The 20,688-nt window shown below is 41.5% G+C and overlaps 1 protein-coding gene and 1 pseudogene across 1 annotated transcript in view; both read right to left on the reverse strand.

The window, feature by feature from the left end:
* Rab31 (RAB31, member RAS oncogene family) overlaps positions 1–20,688 on the reverse strand; it is a 142,090-nt gene that overhangs the window by 37,617 nt on the left and 83,785 nt on the right. The window contains exons 4-5 of the mRNA XM_070029640.1: positions 17,539–17,610; positions 14,386–14,492 (exon numbers count right to left, since the gene is read on the reverse strand). Of these exons, the coding sequence (XP_069885741.1) occupies positions 14,386–14,492; positions 17,539–17,610 (179 nt within the window). The remainder of the gene's footprint in view (positions 1–14,385; positions 14,493–17,538; positions 17,611–20,688) is intronic.
* On the reverse strand, positions 3,218–4,106 carry LOC138832623 (small ribosomal subunit protein uS5 pseudogene; annotated as a pseudogene).

The following is a 20,688-nucleotide window of genomic DNA, read 5'->3' on the forward strand; positions in this document are numbered from 1 at the left end:
CACCAGAAAGCCAGAAGTAGAGCTGTGGCTCAAAGATAAGGGACAGTGCCAGGCCCTGTATTCAAGCTCCCATACCAGCATACATGCATGCATGAACCCCTCCCTCTGCCCCCTCCCCACACAAATTCAGAATCAGCAAAGCAAGATCAAGCAAAGGAAATATGGAACCAGATAGTGTCATAGAGGAGGGGTGAGGTAGGAGTAGTTTCTTCCAAGAAAGTACTTATGAGGGTGGCTATGTATCCAGGTTTCTTATAAAGATGACCTTTATAGAGGAACCATGAGGGAGTATTTCTGGCTTTAAGGCTAGGAGAGGGATAAGCTGGACTTTTCTTCATTGATGGCCACCACACAGCCAAATGATCCCAATTCCCTGCCTCAGCCAAAGACAAATAGGTATGGATTGGAAAAAAGAGAGTTAACATTCCAGGAGGAGACTCCTGTTATCAAATGCAAGCAAACCAATCCAATTTCACATTTTCTCCTGATGACAGCTGATGTGAGGAATGCATAAGAGGAAGGACAGAGGGCTGCTGGAGCTGCTTCTATAGGAGTGGGATGGAGTAACTTTCCTGAAAAGTGAGATGCCTCTCTATGCTCCATAAAGCCTGCAAGGAGCAAGAGGCCCAGGCAGACGTGGCCTACAATCAGTTGGGATGTATTCCTTCTTCATTCTTCTCTATCACTTAAGGCAATATGTTTTCAGGTATGATTTTTGAACCATTTGGAAATGGATCACTTAACAAATCAATTTGCCTGTATTAGTTATATGGAGACTCTTTCACTGTTACATCTCCACATGTGTTTACACTATATTCCAATCAATCTTACCACCTCTATCTCACTACCTGCCTCCCTCCCATGCCAAAAAAAATAGCATCTGCAGCAGGAGTTCTGGTTGCAATCATGTAGTTCAGCTGTATTCAACCTCTTTTATCCTCTCTGCCAAGCCAGCCCTGGCCCAAGAACCAGAGTCTATTTCTCTCCTTACTGCTGATCAACAGGTTTTCTTTTTTCTTTTTAAGGTAATTTTGATAAATATATATATTGTGTGTGGGGTGGTCCGGATGTGGGGCCTGAACTCTGGGCCTGGGCGCTGTCCCTCAGCTCTTCAGCTAAAGGCTAGCGCTCTACCACTTGAACCACAGCGCCACTGCTGGCTTTTTTCTTTTTGCTTATGTTGTGCTGAGGAATCGAACCCAGGGCCTCAGGCAAGGCAAACACTCTACCACTGAGCCACCTTCCCAGCCTGATAAATATTATTTTATGTGATCAGATACACATAGGTATTTGTACCTTTCTGTTCCTCTCCTAAGAGTATCCTCCCTTTGGTCTCACTGTGTGTGAATGCCTAGAGTCCTATATAATTTGATCAACAGCTTTTGTTGGTTTCTCTTCACCCTCTTTTTCCTTTCTCCCTTCTCCCTTCCCCTTCTCCTCCTGCACAGTCTCTTAGTTTAATTCACGTTCCGTATTTAACTATAAAAACAATCATGTGTATGTATATGTGTGTGTGTGTGTGCATGTACACATGTCCATAAATATGTATGTATTTTAGGTCTAGCTAAAGATCACTTTTTAAAATACCTATATCTCTGCCTGTCTCTTCCTACTGAATCAGAACCACTGGGACTGGATCTTGAAATAAAAATTTTTAATGAGTCACACGGATTCTTATGCTTTAAATTTCTTTTTAAACCACCAATATAAGGTTATCCCCTTCTTCCCTCCCTCCCTCCCTTCCTCCTTCCTTCCTTCCTTCCCTCCTTCTCTCCTTTCCTTCCTTCCTTCCTTCGTTCCTTCCTTCGTTCCTTCCTTCCTTCCTTTCTTCCTTCCTTCCTTCCTTCTTGATTGAGTTGCCCCACTTTCCCACTTGCCCAGACTGTTGGGTGCCTCAGACTTTCTGAGAAGATTTCTTTCCTATGTGAACTCCAGGCCAATTTGTTATCCTGCAGCCAGAGAAGGCCTAGAATGAGCCCTGGGCCACATGTCATTTGCTCTGCATGTGTGTCTGCTCCTCCTGACAGCCTGGACAGGCCAAGCCATCAGGAGAGGTTTTCCTACCCAGCCTCTGCACTGCTGAGGTTTTACAAGCAGTTGGCAACCCAGATAATACATGTTCAACAGAGCTGAGGTTCTTTCTTTTCTTCTTTTTTGCTTTCTTGAGACAGAGTCTCCTTATAGAGTTTATGCTGGTCTTGAACTCTTGATCTTCCTGCTTCTACCTTCTGAGTGCTGGGATAACAGGCATGTACCTCCAGGCCTGGCCAATTTTTCTTTCTTTCAACATTAGCATGTCCTTTAAATGTCCTCAACTTTATAATCTTTACCCAGGTGTTAGCAGATGGTAAGGAGCAGGAAATAGCCAGGTCTCATCAGGAGCTAGGCATCCAGCCCCTGAGTGCTGGGCCAATGCTACTCCAAGGTGAGTACTGGTGGGAAGGAGGAAGGAGGAGAAGTGGTGGTCACAAAAGCTGTTCTATGCCACCCGAGACAGTTTCCTACACCCACGGTGCCTCCATGCTCCAGACGCTCAAGTCACAGGATACTCTAGCTTTAATAATCATCTCAACAGAGAAAGAATTTTGTCTAGCATTGTCCAAGATAAGTCAGGAAAATCTCTCACTCAGGTTTAGAGCCTTAAAAAAATCCAAATCATGGGGCTGGGAAGGTGGCTCAGTGGTAGAGCGCTTGCCTTGCATGCCTGAGACCCTGGGTTCGATTCCTCAGCACCACATAAGCAAAAAGAAAAAAGCCGGAAGTGATGCTGTGGCTCAAGTGGTAGAACGCTAGCCTTGAACTGAAGAGCTGAGGGACAGCACCCAGGCCCAGAGTTCAGGCCCCATGCCCAGACCCCCCCCCCCCAAAAAAAAAAATCCAAGTCAGAGCCAGGTGCTGGTGGCTCACACTTGTAATCCTAGCCACTAAGGAGGCTGAGATCTGAGGATTGCAGTTCAAAGCCAGCCCAGGCAGAAAAGTCTGTGAGACTTTATCTTCAATTAACCACCAGAAAACTGGAAGTGGAGCTCTGTGGCAAAAATGGTAGAGTGCTAGCCTTGAACTCAGTGCCAAGCCCCACAATCAAACCCCTCACCCCCCCAAAAAAATCAAGCCAGAAGTCTTGAATTTACCCCTGAATGGCAGTATGAGCAACCCTAGTCCAAAGATACAAAGTCCAAAATGTTCCAGTCTGACACTTTTAAAATAGCACCATGAATTCACAATAATGCTTCATTTTTGTGCACAAAATTATTTAAAGTATTGTGTAAAATAACCTTTAGGCTATGTTTATAAGGTGTAGGTGAAACATAAATGAATTGCATGTTGTAGACTTGGGTGCATCTTTTTTCTTTTTAATGGGCTTAATTCACTTTATTATTTTTATATAAAATCCTATGTTGTAGCTACAGCTGGAGCCTGGGTCCTCTGCATGGAGGCTCTGGTGTGGGTTTTCACAAGATGGTCACTGAATTCCTGATAAGGAGATTTGGTGATTGTGGTCTTTTTCCAGAGGTCAAGGGTCAGGTAACTGTAGGTCTTAACGATGGCATCAAAGGTGGCCTTGGCAAAGTTCCCCAAGGTAGCAGTACAGCCCCTGGCATCATTGATGCCAGCCATCAGCAGCAGCTTCTTGGGGATAGGAGCTGACACATCCCGGTGCCTCTGGAGACGGGGACGAGGTACACCAGCACAGAACCGCAGCGGCCTATCACCTTGCACAGGACAGTGTGAGGCTTGCCAATCTTGTTCCCCCAGTAACCTTCCCGCACAGGGATGATGGAGAGCTTGGCCAAGATGATGGCACCCCAGATGGCAGTGGCAACCTCCTTGGAGCACTTAACAACCAGACGGACTTGGCCATTGGTGCTCTGGCCAGCTAGAGTCTGCTTCTGCATGGGCATAATCTTCAACACCTCATCCTTGATCTCAGACTCCTTGATGGGCAAGGAGGAAAGATAGATCTCCAAAGACTTAATCTTCATGTCCTTAAGTAGGTGGCCCAGTTTGGTGACGGGGATCCATTGATTGTCTTTGGCCTTGCCTCCAGGAGGCCCATGGCCATGACCCCAGCCTCTACCACGACCACAACCTCGATTGGGTGGCATCTTTTTATGTTTATAAAAATAATGCTGAGATCTGAAACCCAAACAGTATTGGTCATAAGCATTTCAGATAGGGGGCTACTTAATTTGTACTATCTTCTGGGCAGTGATGGACAAAAAGCACACTGATGGCAGAACAGGACTTCCTCTGCCAAGCACTTTGTACTTAAATGTTTCACATGGGTTGGGCCAAATTTGGAGACTGAATTCCACTTCCATTCCAGTCTACTCTCAAAATACCCCAACTAGCTTACATGGCCAAAGTAGGTAAGATGGTATCAGCTTCACACACACACACACACACACACACACACACACACACACACACACACACACACACACACACAGAGGAACATACACCACATGTTCACACACATGCAGGCACATCTACATACTGTTATCCTGAATGTACCCCCTCCACCCTCCCATCTCATGAGAAATACAGTTTCCTGGGAATTACAGGACAGCAAAGAACGTTGTAATCAGAGTAAGAAGGTCAAGTGCTGAATGAGGTTGAAGGCTTAGAGATTTGGCCAACTCCCCAGAAAATTTCTGATAGCAGGCAGAATTCAGAGCAGCCAGACTGGCTGACCAAGAACTAAATTCTCCTGCATGGAAAGCAGGTGGCCCAACTGGCATCAGCAAGCAGGAGCCCACAAGGATCACAGTGCTACCACTGATCAGACTAGTGCACATATACTCTGGGCAGAGAACTACAGAGCAGCCTTCTCCTTTCCTCTTTCTTAAATGGTAGTAATTTCATTGTTGTTGGGTTTAAGTGGGTATTGTTTTAAGTTTTGTTTGGGTGGTAGTGAAAATAAAATCTAGGATCTTGCACATAATTTTGGCAAGTGTTCTATTACTGAACTATAATCATCTTTCTCTAAATAGGAGATTTTGTATATGTGTGCATGTGTGGGGCTGGTACTAGAGCTGTTCCTTAGTTTTTCCACTAAAGGCTAGTGCTCTATCATTTGAGCCACATCGTGACTTCTGAATTTTTGGTGTTTAATTGGAGATAAGAATCTCATGGACTTTACTGTGTCTCCTGGCTTAGAACCATGGTCCTTAGATCTCAGTCTCCTGAGTAGCTAGGATTATGAGCATGAAATATCATCCCCTAGTTTAAAGAAGGGGAGTTTTTAATAAAATTATCTTTTGTTTCTTTTCTTTTCTTTGTTTTCCTTTTGTGCTAGTCCTGGGGCTTGAACTCAGGGCCTGGTCTCTGTCCCTGAGATTCTTTTTCTCAAGCTTAGCACTCTACCACCACTTCAGCCATAGCACCACTTCTGTTTTTTTCAGAGTGGTTTAAAGCCAGGTGCTGGTGGCTCAGACCTGTAATCCTAATTACTCAGGAGGCTGAGATCTGAGGGTCAAAATTCCAAGCCAGCCAGGGCAAGAAAGTCTGTGAGACTCTTATCTCCAAAAAAACATCAGAAAACTGGAAGTGGCACTGTGGCTCAAGTGGTAGAGCACTTGCCTGGAGCTGAAGAGCTCAAGGACAGTGCCTAGGCCCAGAGTTCAAGCTCACGATTGGGCAGGGGTGGGGAGGGAACTTGAGTGGTTTATTGTAAATAAGAATCTCACAGGCTTTCCTTCCAGAGCTGGCTTTGAACTGTGATCCTTAGGTGTCAGCCTCCTGAGTAGCTAGGATTATAGGCTTGAGTCTCTGGTGCCAGGTTTTGTGTTTCTTTTATGCACTGGGTGTATTTATCATGGTTAAGTTAATCATTTATCCAATTTAATCCAATCATGTTGCCATTTTTTAGCTATACGATCATATATAATGTACATATACACATTTACCACTATTCTAATATATTACCTTTTATCTAAATCAACATTTTCTTTGTTGAAATTCTGTTGGGATACTTATAGATTCATGGAAGTGGTACTGTGTGGCTCAAAGTGGTAGAACACTCGCCCTGAGCAAAACAGCTCAGGGATAGCACCCAGGCCCAGAGTTCAAGCCCTCATGACTGACAAAAAAATAAATTAAAAAAATTGTAGATTCACATGTAAATATAACAAATAATATCAACAAATTTCTTGTTTGCTTAATTTTTCAAAACTATAATATCATCATAAACAGGATTTTAAATTGATATGTCCTGTCTTGTTTAGATTTTTCTAGGTTGACTAGTATTTACTTCTTTGTGTGTGTGTGTGTGTGTGTGTGTGTGTGTGTGTGTGTGTATGTGTGTATGTGTATGTGTGTGTGTGAAGTCGATACATTCTTATCAATTGTGTAAGTCTATGGACAAGTTCAAATAAAGGTATTTTTTGTTAACCATTTATAACTACGTCAACTTCCCTTCCCCTATACTATCATCCCAACCATAAACCCCAGCAAACACTCACTAATCTACCTTCTCTCTCAAAAAATGGTTTTTAAAAAATGCTATGTAAGTGGAATCATACATCATACATAACAACTTTGAATTAGTTTCTGCCATATTTTGGCTTTAGAATACCATTCAAAACAAAGTCCCCATGTTAAAGGCCTGGGCTTCAGTTTGGTGCAACTGGAGGTGTTAGCAACTTTAAGATGGTCCTAGTGAAAGACTATCAGTCATTGTGCCAGAATCTCTGAAGAAGGTGGGGAACTTCCTCCTCTTTCATTTCTGGCCATGAGGTGAATGGGTGCTTTGCTCCTACCATAATGTATCATCACAGGCTCAAAGAAAATGGGCCAACCCATCAAGAATTGATACCTCTAAAATTAGGGGCCAAAATAAACCTCTTTATATAGGTTAATTTGTGTATTTGTTATAACAATGGACAGCTGTCTAATTGAGCTTGATTCACTGGGCATAATTCCCCTACAGCAACATTCAAGTTGCATGTAACAGCATTTGTTTCCTTTTATTGCTGTGTGGATGTACCATAGTTTATTTAACCACTCACTTGTTGAAGGACATCTGGACTGACTCTAGTTTGGGGCTGTTACAAACCAAGTGTCTATGAATATTTATGTGCAGGTTTTGTGTAAGCATAACATTTCATTTTTCTGGGTAAATGTTCTAGAGTGCTAATTGCTTCACCATGTGGTAAATGTTCTCATTCTTAGTTTTGTAAGAAACTGTCCAACAGCTTTCTTTCTGGACTGGCTTTGCTAGTGAGTACAGCTATTCATATAACAAGCATGAACCACCCTACCTTTATATATCCTCACTAACATTAGGGTGGCTGCTGTCTTTTTCCAGCCATTCTGACAAGTCCACAATGATGCTGAACATCTTTTCATATTCATCTCTCCATCTTCATATTCTCTTGTGTGAAATGTCTGTTAATCTCTTTTTATCCCCATCAACTTAGAGCTGTGTGTTTGTGTGTGTGTGCACGCGCGCACGTGTGCATGCATATGTGCGTGCCTGTGTGCACACACACACATACACTCATGCCAGTACTGGAAATTGAACTCAGTACCTGGGCTCTGTCCCTTTACTTTCTTATTGAAGGCCTGTGCTCTACCATTTTAGCCATACCTCTACATCCAGCTTCTTGATGGTATTGGAGATAAGAACCTATACACTTTCCTGCCTAACTGGCTTTGAACCTTAATCTCTATATCTGTGTCCTGAGTAGCTAGATTACAGGCAGGAGTCATCAGTACCTGGTTATTATTTTCTTCCTATATAGACAATAATGTCTTGAACATAAAGTAACTTTTCATGAATAAATGTGTAAGTTGGGCACACCTATAATCCTAGCTACTCAAGAGGCTGAAATTGGAGGGTTGTAATTCAAAGCCAGCCCAGGCAGGAAAAGTCTATGGGATTCTTATTTCTAATAAACTACCAAAACATCAGAAATGGAGCTGTGGCTCAAGTGGTAGAGCACTAACCTTGAGCAAAAAGGGGCTCAGTATTAGTGCTCAGGCCCAAATCTTAGGACCAACACACACATACACCTTCAAAGCAATTTTATACTACTATCATAAATGGAACGCTACTATTAATGGTCATAAAAGAATATTAAAAAAAGTAGGAATGAAACTGTCTGCAGACTTCTCTCCCCTACCTCTCACTCATAGGGAGAAGAGCAAGTGTACACAGGTATGAGAAATTCACTGGTCCCCAACACCACATGTGCATAGAAAACATTTGCAGACCTCAGGCTCATGGGGAACACTCCTCAGAACAGACCACGTACTAAGTCACAAAACAAACCTCAAAAGAATTAAAATCATTAAAATTACACCAAGCATATTTCACATTACAATGTTATTAAATAAGAAATCATTGACAGAAATTTGGGCAATCCACAAATGTGAGAAAATTAAACAATATACAACTAAATAATGAGTCAGGAAATAAATTAGGACTTTGAGATCATTAAAAGCAGAACATACTAAGACTCATGGGATGCTATAAAAGTACTATTTAGAGAACTCTTTATTATTGTAAATATTTACTTTCCTAAAAATCTGACATAGATATGCTCAGCTTCAATGTAATAATGTAACTAAAAACACACTCAATAGAGAAAGGCTAAATGCTGTGCACCTAAATTCAGAGAGAAGAAAACTATCCGTTTTCATCACTTTTGTTGGGCTGGTACTGGGGCTTTAACTTGGGGTTTTACATTCTTGCTTGGCTTTTTTTTTTTTTTGCCAGTCCTGGGGCTTGAACTAAGGGCCTAGGCACTGTCTCTAAGCTTCTGTTGCTCAAGGCTAGCACTCTACCACTTGAGCCACAGCACCACTTCCAGCTTTTTCTGTTTATGTGGTGCTGAGGAATCGAACCTAGGGCCTCATGCTTGAGAGGCAAGCACTCTACCACTGAGCCACCTTCCCAGCCCCTTGCCTGGCTTTTTTGCCAAGGCTGATGCTCTGAGGCTTGAGCCATACCTTCACTTTGGCTTACTATTGGTTAATTTGAGAGCAGAGTCTCACAAGACTCTTCTGCCCAAGCTAGCTGTGAGCCATGACATTCACATCTCAGCCTCTTGAATAGCTGGGTTTACAGGTATGAGCCACATGTGCCCACACTTCCCCTCGTTCTTGATTGTAGTCTGTATAGCTCTGTCTGGAATCTGAGGTTCCATTAGTGCTAAAACCAATCTACCTCAGGGTTACTCTTAATTCAGATTTTAAGGTGCCTTACAGTATAGTGTGCTTTGTAAAACAGCATGCTATTGTTGGAAATAGGATTACAGTTCAGGTGTAGGCCTAAGCAAAGGGCAAGACCCTGTCTTGCAAAAAATAGGCTGAAAGTGTGGCTGACTGCTTAGCAGTCTAAAACTAAACATCATTCTAGGCTTTCTCACTAATGAATTCAGAGGTTTGAAGAGTCATTTTTTTGTTGCCTAATTAAAAACTAACTCTAATCTAGATTACTTTTATGTGTAACAGAAGATACATGTTGTACACTTCACACACAATTGTGAGATTTTGTAAAGCTACATTCAGACCTCACTGAGTCTCAACTAGAAAAAAGGAAAATGCCCAGAGCCTGAACTCCTGAGGCAGTGGCCCTGAAGTCACCATTAGTGGCAGCTAGTAGAGGGCCTTGAATTATTACCCATGGAGATGAAGAAATTGAGAATGAATTTTAGTTGAAAGGGAGATGGATGGGTTATGGTTGTCAGAGCATCTTGCAAACCACATACATAAGAATAAGCTGTGTGTAGTTTAGAATGCCTGCAAAGGGGAACATGGTTCCAGTATGTATGGGTGACTTCCACCCGGGAAGTGGTATGTTCAAAGGCAAAGCAGCACATTGCAGGCATGTTTTGAGTAGATGCTCCATTCATCTAAGAGTTGTAACTTTTCTTTTTTTTTGGAGGGGGGGGGGGGAATCCGGTCGGGGGCCTGAACTCTGGGCCTGGGCGCTGTTCCTCATCCCTTCAGCTCAAGGCTAGCGCTCCACCACTTGAGCCACAGCGCCACTTCCGGCTTTTTTCTTTTTGCTTATGTGGTGCTGAGGAATCGAACCCAGGGCCTCATGCATGCAAGGCAAGTGCTATACCACTGAGCCACCTCCCCAGCCCAAGAGTTGTAACTTTTTAAGGCTCCCACTTTCCCATTCCCACAGTGATAGTGGGAAATGCCAGATCCCCTTTATTGGACTTTGGGAACTCCTTCCATAGCATTTTAAGATTTAAAACAGTAAATGCCAAGCCGTTATCTCTCCAGATGCTATTGGTTTCCCTGTTATTTGTCTTTTTATCATGTGGCTACCTTTCAATAAAGCCCATCCTCCTAGTTTTTGCTGGTTAATTAAAGATAAGAATGCCAGCCACTAAGTGGCTCATACCTGTAATCTTAGCTACTCAGGAGGCTGACATCTGAGGATTATAGTTTGAAGCCAGCCTGGGTTGGAAACTTTATCTCCAAGTAACTTTTATCTCCAATTAACCAGCAGAAAATTGGAAGTGGCACAGTGGCTCGAAGTGGTAAAGTGCTAGCCTTGAGTAAAAAGCTCAGGCACAGCACCCAGACCCTGAGTTCAAACCCTAGAACCAGGAAAAAAGAAAAAAGAAAAAAAAAAGCATCGCACAGACTTTCTGTTTAAGCTGGCTTCAAATTGAGATCATGAGATCTCAGTGTCCTGAGTAGGATTACAAGCATGAGCCATGACAACTAGCAAAATCTTCCTTGTTAAAATAAAATTGGGAATTTTACACAGCCATTAGAAAGAATAATCTTATGTCATTTGCAGTGAAATGGATGGACCTAGAACAAACAGTGTTAAGTAAGGTAAACCAAATTCAGAGAGACAAATGGTTCATATTTTCTCTCATACATGGAAACTTGATCTAAAATATCCAGGACATAATAAATTATACAGGTCTCTAGGCATTCACATACAGTGAAACCAAAAGAAGATACTCTTGGAAGAGGAACAGAAAGGCACAGTGCTTATGTGCATCTGATCATACAAAATAATATTTATCAAAATTAACTCCAGGAAAAAGAAACGAGTTTTTTTCTTTTTCTTTCTTTTCTTTTTGTCCTTTTATTTATATGTCTTTGAGAGTATAAGGGAGGCAGAGAAAGTAAACAAATGCAGCAATGGTACTCACTGGACATTATGTTGAAAATGAACTATACAACTTGTGATGGGAGGGAAAAACTGGGAGAGAGTGAGGGAAGGAGTAACATTGTCCAAAAAGGAATTATTCTTTACTTGAGTTATGTAACTGTAACCCTTCTGTACACCACCTTTATAATAACAAAAAGAAAAAACAAAATAGGAAAAGCAGAGAAAAAATTAAAATAAAATTAATTTCAGGTTTTGTTTCCAAGTAATGAAGAGTACTATTTAATACTATTTAACTCAACATCCTTTTCTGCTTTAATTCTACCCATCTGCATTCCCACATACAAGGCTGTCTCCACTCTAAGTTTCTCTTTACCGCAGTGAGGTGATGTTAGATGATACTGCCTTGCTCAGCAAAGCCTCGCTGTCCCCGCTCTGGCTTTCAGGGCAGGGAACTCTATCCAAGCAAGTGGCTTTAGGATTACAGTAGAAGAAGGCAGATACACGAACCAAATCTAGGAAGTTTAAAGATTTGTCCAAAACCCAGAAGAAGAAGAAAAAAACAAGTGATTAAGTGGTTTATAGCTGTTATTATAAACCATTGTGATGTAATGCAACATAAACCTTTTGTAATCTCAAAGGAACAGAGCCATTTGTCAAGTGTCATAAGAACATTTGAAAGATCCATTTTCATTGCTTAGTTAACTGGCTTATTATTAACTGGCTTAATTATATTTGGATTAGGAAAATGGGAAGCACAGAGTAATTGTCTTCATGAAAATCAACAACTGGAACTATTGATAATTAAATCAGCAAAGTGAACGGAGACTACATAAACTTGCCACAGTAGACTTTAATGGTTCATTTTCTATAGCTTTAGTTAGTCAGAGTCAACAGGGTCCAAAAATAACAAATGGCAAATTCCAGAAGCTGGGTCTTTGGGGCTCACGCTTATAATCCTGGCTACTCAGGAGGCTGAGATTTGAGGATTGTAGTTTGAAGCCAGCCTGGGCAGAAAGTCCTATGAGAATCTTATCTACAATTAACCATGAAAAATCCAGAAGTAGAGCTGTGGCTCAAAGTTGTAGAGTGTCAGCCTTGATTGAAAAACTAAAGGATAGAAAAAGGTCCTTAGTTCAAGTCCCAATACAAGCACAAAAAACAAAGAAGAGGGCTGGGAAGGTGGCTCAGTGGTAAAGTGCTTGCCTTGCATGCATGAGACCTTGGATTTAATTCTTCAGCACCACATCAGCGGAAAAAGAGGAAGTGCTGCTATGGCTCAAGTGGTAGCGCACTAGCCTTGGTATGAAGAGCTGAGGGACAGCACCCAGGCCCAGAGTTCAGGCCCCCACAACAGACAAGAAAGAAAGAAAGAAAGAAAGAGAAAGAAAGAAAGAAAGAAAGAAAGAAAGAAAGAAAGAAAGAAAGAAAGAAAGAAAGAAAGAAAGAAAGAAAGAAAGAAAGAAAGGAAGGAAGGAAGGAAGGAAGGAAGGAAGGAAGGAAGGAAGGAAAGAAAGAGGGGGAGAGAGAAAGAGAGAAAGAACAAATAAAGAAAATTCCAGAAACAATTCATAAACTTTGAATAACTCTCAAGTATGATTATAATTTTTCTACTTTATTATTAGTTGTTGTTATTAATCTTTTGTTGTGCCTAAAATATAAATTAAACTTTATATATGATAAAACCCAGTATATATTAGGTTCAGTACTATTTGTGGTTTCAAGCATCCACAGAGATGCCTGGGTTTCAATATCCACTAGGATATTGAAATGTACTGCATAGATAAAGGAAGACTACTATAAATCCCTTTGAAATAGCATTGTTTTAATAAAGCAGCTAGCTTAACAGGCTAAAGAAAGCTGTTTTCAAAACTCTAATTCACTCTCTATGTGGTATGATTTAGATAAGGTGTGCGTGAGTCCCCACAGATCATGTGCTGGAAATTTGGTGCTCAGTGTGAAGATGCTGAGTTGGGGAACCTCTAAGAAATAAAGGCTGGGGGGGCTGGGAAGGTGGCTGAGTGGTTGAGCACTTGCCTTGCATGCTCAAGGCCCTGGGTTCGATTCCTCAGCACCACATAAGCAGAAAAAAAAAAGCTGGAAGTGGTGCTGTGGCTCAAGTGGTTGAGTGCTAGCCTTGAGCTGAAGAGCTGAGGGACAGCGCACAGGCCCAGAGTTAGGGCCCACGACTGGACCCAAAAAAACCCCAAACAAACAAAAGAAATGAAGGCTGGGGCTAGGAAGGTGGCTCAGTGGTAGAGCGCTTGCCTTGCATGCCTGAGGCCTTGGGTTCCATTCCTCAGCACCACATAAGCAAAAAGAAAAAGGCCAGAAGTGGCGCTGAGCCTTGAGCTCTTCAGCCTTGAGCTGAAGAGCTCGAGGGACAGCGCCCAGGCCCACAGTTCAGGCCCCACAACCGGACCCCCTCCCCAAAATAAAAAAAGAAAAGAAAAAAAGAAATGAAGGCTGATGGATAGTGATTAGGTTATGGTGGGTACCATTGTTGCAAGGAACTAATGTAGTTCTCATAGGATTCCAGTTAGTCCATGAAAAAGTGGGTTTCTATAAAAAGTGAAAAACTGGTTCCTGAATCTCTTTGACCTCCTATCACGCCAAAGTGATCACTCTGCACATTTATTTCCTTTGTTTCTCCACCATGTTCTGACACAGCCAGTGGGTCCTGGCTACTGTTGGCTCTTGAAACACTGGACAAAGCCAAATAAATCTTTTTTTAAAAAAAAATATTATACCCAGACTCAGGTATTCTGAAATAACCGAGACAGACACCAGGTAAAAGATTTCCATGACCCATTGTCACTAGATGTCAGTGCTTAAAAGTGCTCCTATCTATGTCTTAGAACAAAATAGTTAATTATATAAGATTAGACTATATCCTTATGTTAATACAAAACTAAAACAAACATGAGTGCTATGGGAAAATATCTAGAATTATAATGATAATTTTCTGTATGAAAATTACTAAAACAATGTTGATAGTAATGATCAGAAGAATAATGAGAAAGGCAACAATAAGAGTAACAAACAATATAGCCAAAGACATCTAATGTTGGGGATGTACCTGTGTGTGTTAAAGAATGGAAAATTTGGTTTTAAATATTTATCATCAGATTTGCATTGTTTTCCCTTAAACCCACTCCAGTTGAATAATACCATACTGACCACAAGTGATGAGTCCTCAACTTACTACTCTGACAGCACAAATAATAGCACAGGTTCATAGGCAATCAGGAATGGAGGATACAAAGTACACACACAAAACTGTAAATGAATCTTACCTAATATCTGAGAGGTCACATTTGTTACCAGCAATAGCCATTACAATGTTTTCTGGACCATGTTCTTTCAGCTCTTTAACCCATTTCTTCAAGGTATGAAACGAATCCTAAATGAAAAGTTAAAACAAATCACTAAAATGGTTGTCTTATAATACTTCAACCAACTAGAAATACAAACCCCATCTAAGCCAGGTGCCGGTGGCTCATGCCTATAATCCTAGCTACTCAGGAGGCTGAGATCTGAGGACCACAGTTCAAAGCCAGCCCGGGCAGAAAAGTCCATGAGACTCTTATCTCCAGTAAACCACCAGAAAACCAGAAGTGGTGCTATGGCTCAAGTGGTAGAGTGTTTGCCTTGAGCTGAAAAGCTCAGGGGCAGCATTCAGGCCCGGAGTTCAAGCCCCACAACCAATATCAACAACAACAACAAACATAACTTAATGAAGAAAAATATGGAATTACTTTAACAGAAATAACAGAAAAGGCTGAGCATGGTGATACAAGCCTTCACAGATCTAACTGCATTCTCATAAAGAGGGGGAATCACAGTACAGGCTGGCCTAGACAGAAACGAAAAGAGAAAACACAAACAAAAAATGCCCTAGGAGAAATGTAGTTAATCTTAGCTAAGCTGTAGTTAGCCTATATAATATTCCTTTTCTGAGCTGGGCACTGGTGGCTTATGCTTGGGAAACTAACTACGTAGATGGCCAAGATCAGGAGGATCATAGTTCCAGGCCAAACTGGACAAAAAAGGTTTATGAGCTGCCCATCTCAAAGGGAAAGCTGATGGGCAATGGCACATGCCTTCATCACAGCTATGACAGAAAGCTGACTGAGGTCCAGACTGGCCTTGTCCAAAATCAAACAAACAACACAAAAAAGCATGAGAGGGCTGGGAAGGTGGCTCAGTGGTAGAGCGCCTGCCTTGCATGCATGAGGCCCTGGGTTCGATTCCTCAGCACCACATAAGCAAAAAGAAAAAAAGCCAGAAGTGGCGCTGTGGCTCAAGTGGTCGAATGCTAGGCTTGAGGTGAAGAGCTGAGGGACAGCACCCAGGCCCAGAGTTCAGGCCCGACGACTGGACCCCCACCCCCCATGGAGGCATGGCTTAGTGATGAAATACTTGCCTAGCAAGTAAAAAGCCTAGAGTTCAAACCCTAGTACTGCTACAAAAATGTTTTAAAATATTTCACAATTAAAATATGATGAAGTTTATTGAAAATAAACTATACAACTTGTGGGCGGGGGTGGGAAGAAAAAATTAGGAAAGTGTGAGGGAAGGGGGGACATTGTCCAAAAAGAAATGGACTCATTACCTGACATATAACTGTAATCCCTCTGTGTGTGTATAACAAAAAAAAAAGATGAAATTAAGAAAGCTGCACTTGTAATTCTCTTTTACAAGCAACATTACTTAAAAAATCATAGCCTTGGGCTGGGAAGGTGGCTCAGTGGTAGAGCACTTGCCTTGCATGCTCGAGGACCTGGGTTCGATTCCTCAGCACCACATAAGCAAAAAGCCGGAAGTGGCGCTGTGGCTCAAGTGGTAGAGCGCTAGCCTTGAGCTGAAGAGCTGAGGGACAGCGCCCAGGCCCCACGACCGGACCCAAAAAAAATTTTTTAATTAAAAAAAATAAATAAATAAAAAATCATAGCTTTGAGTCTCCAAGGATAGGGGGATGCACAATGTGCATTCCTATGTCAGAAAGGAAATGCACCTGTTTGGAATCCTGTCTTCCTCTTTGGCCCTTCCCCAGTCGCCTTCCAGGAGGGAGGCCACAGTGGGTATCATCCTAGTGAGAGGCAGTCAAGATTTGTAGAAGGCATCAGGATTGGCTCACTCAGCTAACAGTCATGAGCACTGAGTCATCTCTCCAAGGAAAAACAAAATAGTTCATCAGGCTCTGGTGGCTTTTGCCTATAATCCTAGCTACTCAGGAGTTTGATATCTGAGTATTACCATTTAAAGAGAGTTCAAGCAGGAAAATCTGTGAGATCTTATCTTTGATTAACCATCAAAAAGCTGGAAGTGGCACTGTGGCTCAAGTGATAGATCATTAGCCTTGAGAACAAAAAACTCAGGGATAGTGCCCAGGACTGTCACAGGAAAAAAGGAATTCAATGTGCCTGAATGCAGTAAAATGTCACAAAGCCACTGTATTTATTTTTTATGAATATCTTAGAGGCTTTCTAAAAAAATTAACAATACATTTCTATTACATATAACCAAGCCCCTCATTTGAAGGGAGCTCATCTGTAGCTCCTCAGTAGATTCCTGAAACCCAGCCCTATCTACACTATCTTTTATCTTTGTATACATGCCTATGAAAAAGTTAAATTTATAAGTCAGGTACAGTAAAAATGAACAATAGTAACAAAATAGAGTAACTATAATATTGCATTATGACTTGTTTGCTTCCAGAATTCCCCATTTAATATTTTTGGATAGCAGTTGACCTTGAGTAACTAAACCCATAGAGAGTAAAATTAAAGATGAAGAGGACAACTATATACACACTCACACATATAAATATTATCCTTGGCCAGTCCTGGGGTTGAACTTGGTAGGTAGTAAATGCTGTCCCTTAGCTCAAGGCTGGCACTCTACCACTTGAGCCACAGCTCCAGTTCAGGTTTTGTTTTTTGTTTTTTTCCTTTGGGTGGCTAACTGGAGATAAGAATCTTATGGTTTTTACTTCCAGATTGACTTCTAACAGTGATCCTCAGATCTCAGCATCCTGAGTAAGTGTGAACCATCAGTGCCCAGCTGTCCTTGATCTTTAAATAGTCAACTGAACTACTCACAGAAAAAATAATAAACACCCATAACTTAAAATAATTTTATTTTTTTCTTGAAAAGCTGACATCTGGAGAACAGCAGTGACAGTCATGGCCTTGTCTCATAAACAATCACTTAAAAAAAAAAAAAAGAATACTCACTACTGCTTGCCTAACAGAGTAGATAATGGATACTTGGTTATACAGGGGTGAACACATCAGTATGTAGCCTTCCTTACCACCACCCCCTCCCCCGCCAGCTGTGAGATGCTATTCCAGGCTACTGATGAATATCAAGCAGTGATGGGTCTGTTTCGATCTTTCTGAGTCCATCTCCACAAAAGCATCTGAGTTCTAAGGGGGACACCTTACCTGTTTGGTGATATCATATACTATGACAGCTGCAGCAGATCCGCGATAGTACATGGGCGCCAGGGAATGAAACTGTAAGAACAATGAGCAGTGTTAGGCCACGGTGAATACACAGATTTTCAACAATCTCCGAGTAAATACTATATTTGTATTCTATATCATCCCTACAGGATCTCTAAATTTTTCTTTGGATTCTTCTATATTAAACCATAAATTTTATTCCCCAATGACACAAGAAGGCTCTTGTAGTTTACAGATCATAAAAATCTCCTTTTGAGCAAAAACCATAAACAAATTTTGCTTTATCTTATTTTATTTTTTATATTTTTGTCAGTCCTGGGCTTGAACTCAGGGCCTGGGCACTGCTTCTGAGCTTCTTTTGCTCAAGACTAGTACTCTACCACACTTGAGCACTTGAGCCACAGCACCACTTCTGGCTTTCTCTGTTTATGTGGAACTGAAGAATCGAACCCAGGGCTTCATGCATGTTAGGCAAGCATCTACCACTAAGCCATAATCCCAGCCCCAAATTTTACCTTAAATCCTATGAATTTTCTACTCTCTACTACTCATCATTTATTGGATCAATCTCAGGCTGTCTCAGAATTATACAGCAATAAGAAAAGACACATTCTAAGGGGATAAACAATGCCAGCAAAGCCACTGAGGAGTGGTGGTGGTGAATGACCCTGCCCCATCCTTGGCCCTGCCCAGCACAGCCAACCACCTCCTCTTCCACCCTTGGTCTGACTGGTAGAGCTTCTCCCCTACAGGAGGTCAGCCAGTGACGTGCCTTGGGTGTATTTCATTCCAAAACCTGACCACTGGTAGCACTGGGTCCTGGACTTTCACCCCAACAGGATGAGTGTTCTCAGAACATGTATATTTTGTGTTTTCAAAGAAGTGTTCATTCTTGGCTTTATTTTTATTTTCTTTTTGGTGTCCATCCTGGGGCTTGAACTCAGGGCCTGGGCTCTGTCCCTGAGCTGCTTTTTTTGTGTGTGTGCCCTAAATCAAGGCTAGTGCTCTACCACTTGAGCCACAGCTTCACTTCCAGCTTTTTGGTGGTTAACTGGAGATAAGAGTCTTCTTGAACTTTCTTGTCCTGGCTTTATACCACCATCCTCTGATCTCAGCCTCTTGTGGAGCTAGGATTATAGTTGTGAGCCATTGGTGCCTGGCTTCTTTATTTTTTTTTTAAATTCAAAAACATCATAGAAAGGTTTGAAAGTCCATTAAGAGAGAATAACTCACTACAGAATGGATAAACAATTTACACAAAGAAAAGCACAGTGGAAGAAATGTAAATTATCAGTAGATGTTCAATTAACATAAAAGATTGACAATTTTTAAAAAATGAGGCAACTATTTGTTAAATAGTAAGAGTTCTGCCAGGTACTGTTGGTCTGCAAACCAGGAAATGAGCCTTCGCCAGATACTGGATCTGCCAGTACCTGATGTCGGACGCACTTCCCAGGCTCCTTAACAGTGAGGGATACAGGTTTGTTGCTTACTCAGTCAATAGCATTTTGATATGAGAGAGAGAGAGAGAGAGAGAGAGAGAGATAGAGAGCATGTTTGTGTGGTAGAATATCCTATAATTATTAAAAATAATGAAGATTTTTATGTATAGGAAGAGATATAATTAGCTGGGTGCTAGTGGCTCACACGTATAATCCTAGCTACTTGGAGGCTGAGATTTGAGGGCTACAGTTCCAAGCCAACCTGGAAAGAAAAGTCTTTGAGACTCCTATCTCCAATTAACCAGCAAAAAGCCAGAAGTGGAGGTGTGGCTCAAGTGGTAGAGTGCTAGCCTTGAGCAAAAAGTCAAGTGAGAGCATGAGGCCCTGAGTTCCAGCCCCAGTATGGCCACAAAATAACAACAAAAAATACTGAAGTCAGGCACCAGTGGCTCACGCCTATAATCCTAGTTACTCAGGAAGATGAGATCTGAGAATCATAGTTCAAAGCCAGCCTAGAAAGAAGTCATCATGAGACTCTTATCTCCAGTTAATCATTCAAAAACTTGTAGCTCAAAGTGGTAGAGCAAAAGAGTTTAGGGATAGTGCCCAGTCCCTGAGTTCAAGCCCCACAGCTGATCCAAAAAAAAAAAAAAAAAGATACTGGACCTCCCATTAAATGAAAAAGTAGTCTCAAGGCAGCATATGTATAAAACATGTATAGTAGTCTGTCTCTCTGTGAGAATCACATGACAAAATGTTAATGGTAGGATTTGAGTAATTGAAATACATTCTTATAAAACTGTATAGTATAAATTTTTACATATTTTAAGTTAAAGTTCAAAAGCAGCCTTAAAAATTTTTGAGATGTGTGTGAGGTTTAAAAGAGGAAGGATAGATCCCAAAGCTTTTCTAACGAACAACAGAATCATACTCATTCATTTTATTTCCTACTGGAAACATCTCATTGATTAAATACTTGCCAAATGGAAGTGACCAACTTGGAAATTTGAGGCCTATGGTCAACTAAGGAATACTGGAGAGAAACTCACAATAGAGGGAAGGAAGCAGGCAATCCCCAGGATATTCATGCAAGTCTTTCCCATGAAGAAAAATCACCCTGGAACTTCTGTGGTCTTCAGAAAAAGGAAAGAATCTGCTAAGCTCAGAGTGGACCAAGAAGCTCACAGCTGAACCAGGCAGTGGCCAGGATGCTGACAGGTCTTGGTTATGCCACTGTCCTCTGCCCAAGAAATGTCACTCAATTATCTCATGGGAGGATGATGCCCATTTGCCATGTGTGCCTTTCCATGTTCACTGACTGGCCCACCCCTGTGCTTGTCATAATCACTAACCTTCCATAAATGCATGTGTAGTCCAGCCTTTGGCAATCCATTCCTCACACATCAAAAACAATCTGAACGCCTGCCCAAAAGGGAAAAAGCAATATGCCTTGAAACACTGCTGCTTTGCTAAGGGTAGGGAGTGTATATAAAGTATCCTTTCAACCCAATGATATAAAATGCCAATTCTTTTAAAAATAGCTTCCATGTAAGGAAGAGAGTCAGTATAGACTTTATTTCTTTAAAACCAAGACACTAGTGACTCAAACATCAGAGAAGTAAACTGCGGATGTCACTCTGCACAGAGTTCCTTTCAGGCTCTGATGCCATATACTGCATCTCAAATG

The sequence above is a fragment of the Dipodomys merriami genome, unplaced genomic scaffold (genome assembly GCF_024711535.1).
Source record: "Dipodomys merriami isolate MVZ:Mamm:240054 unplaced genomic scaffold, mDipMer1.0.p SCAF_2, whole genome shotgun sequence".
Lineage (NCBI taxonomy): Eukaryota > Metazoa > Chordata > Mammalia > Rodentia > Heteromyidae > Dipodomys > Dipodomys merriami.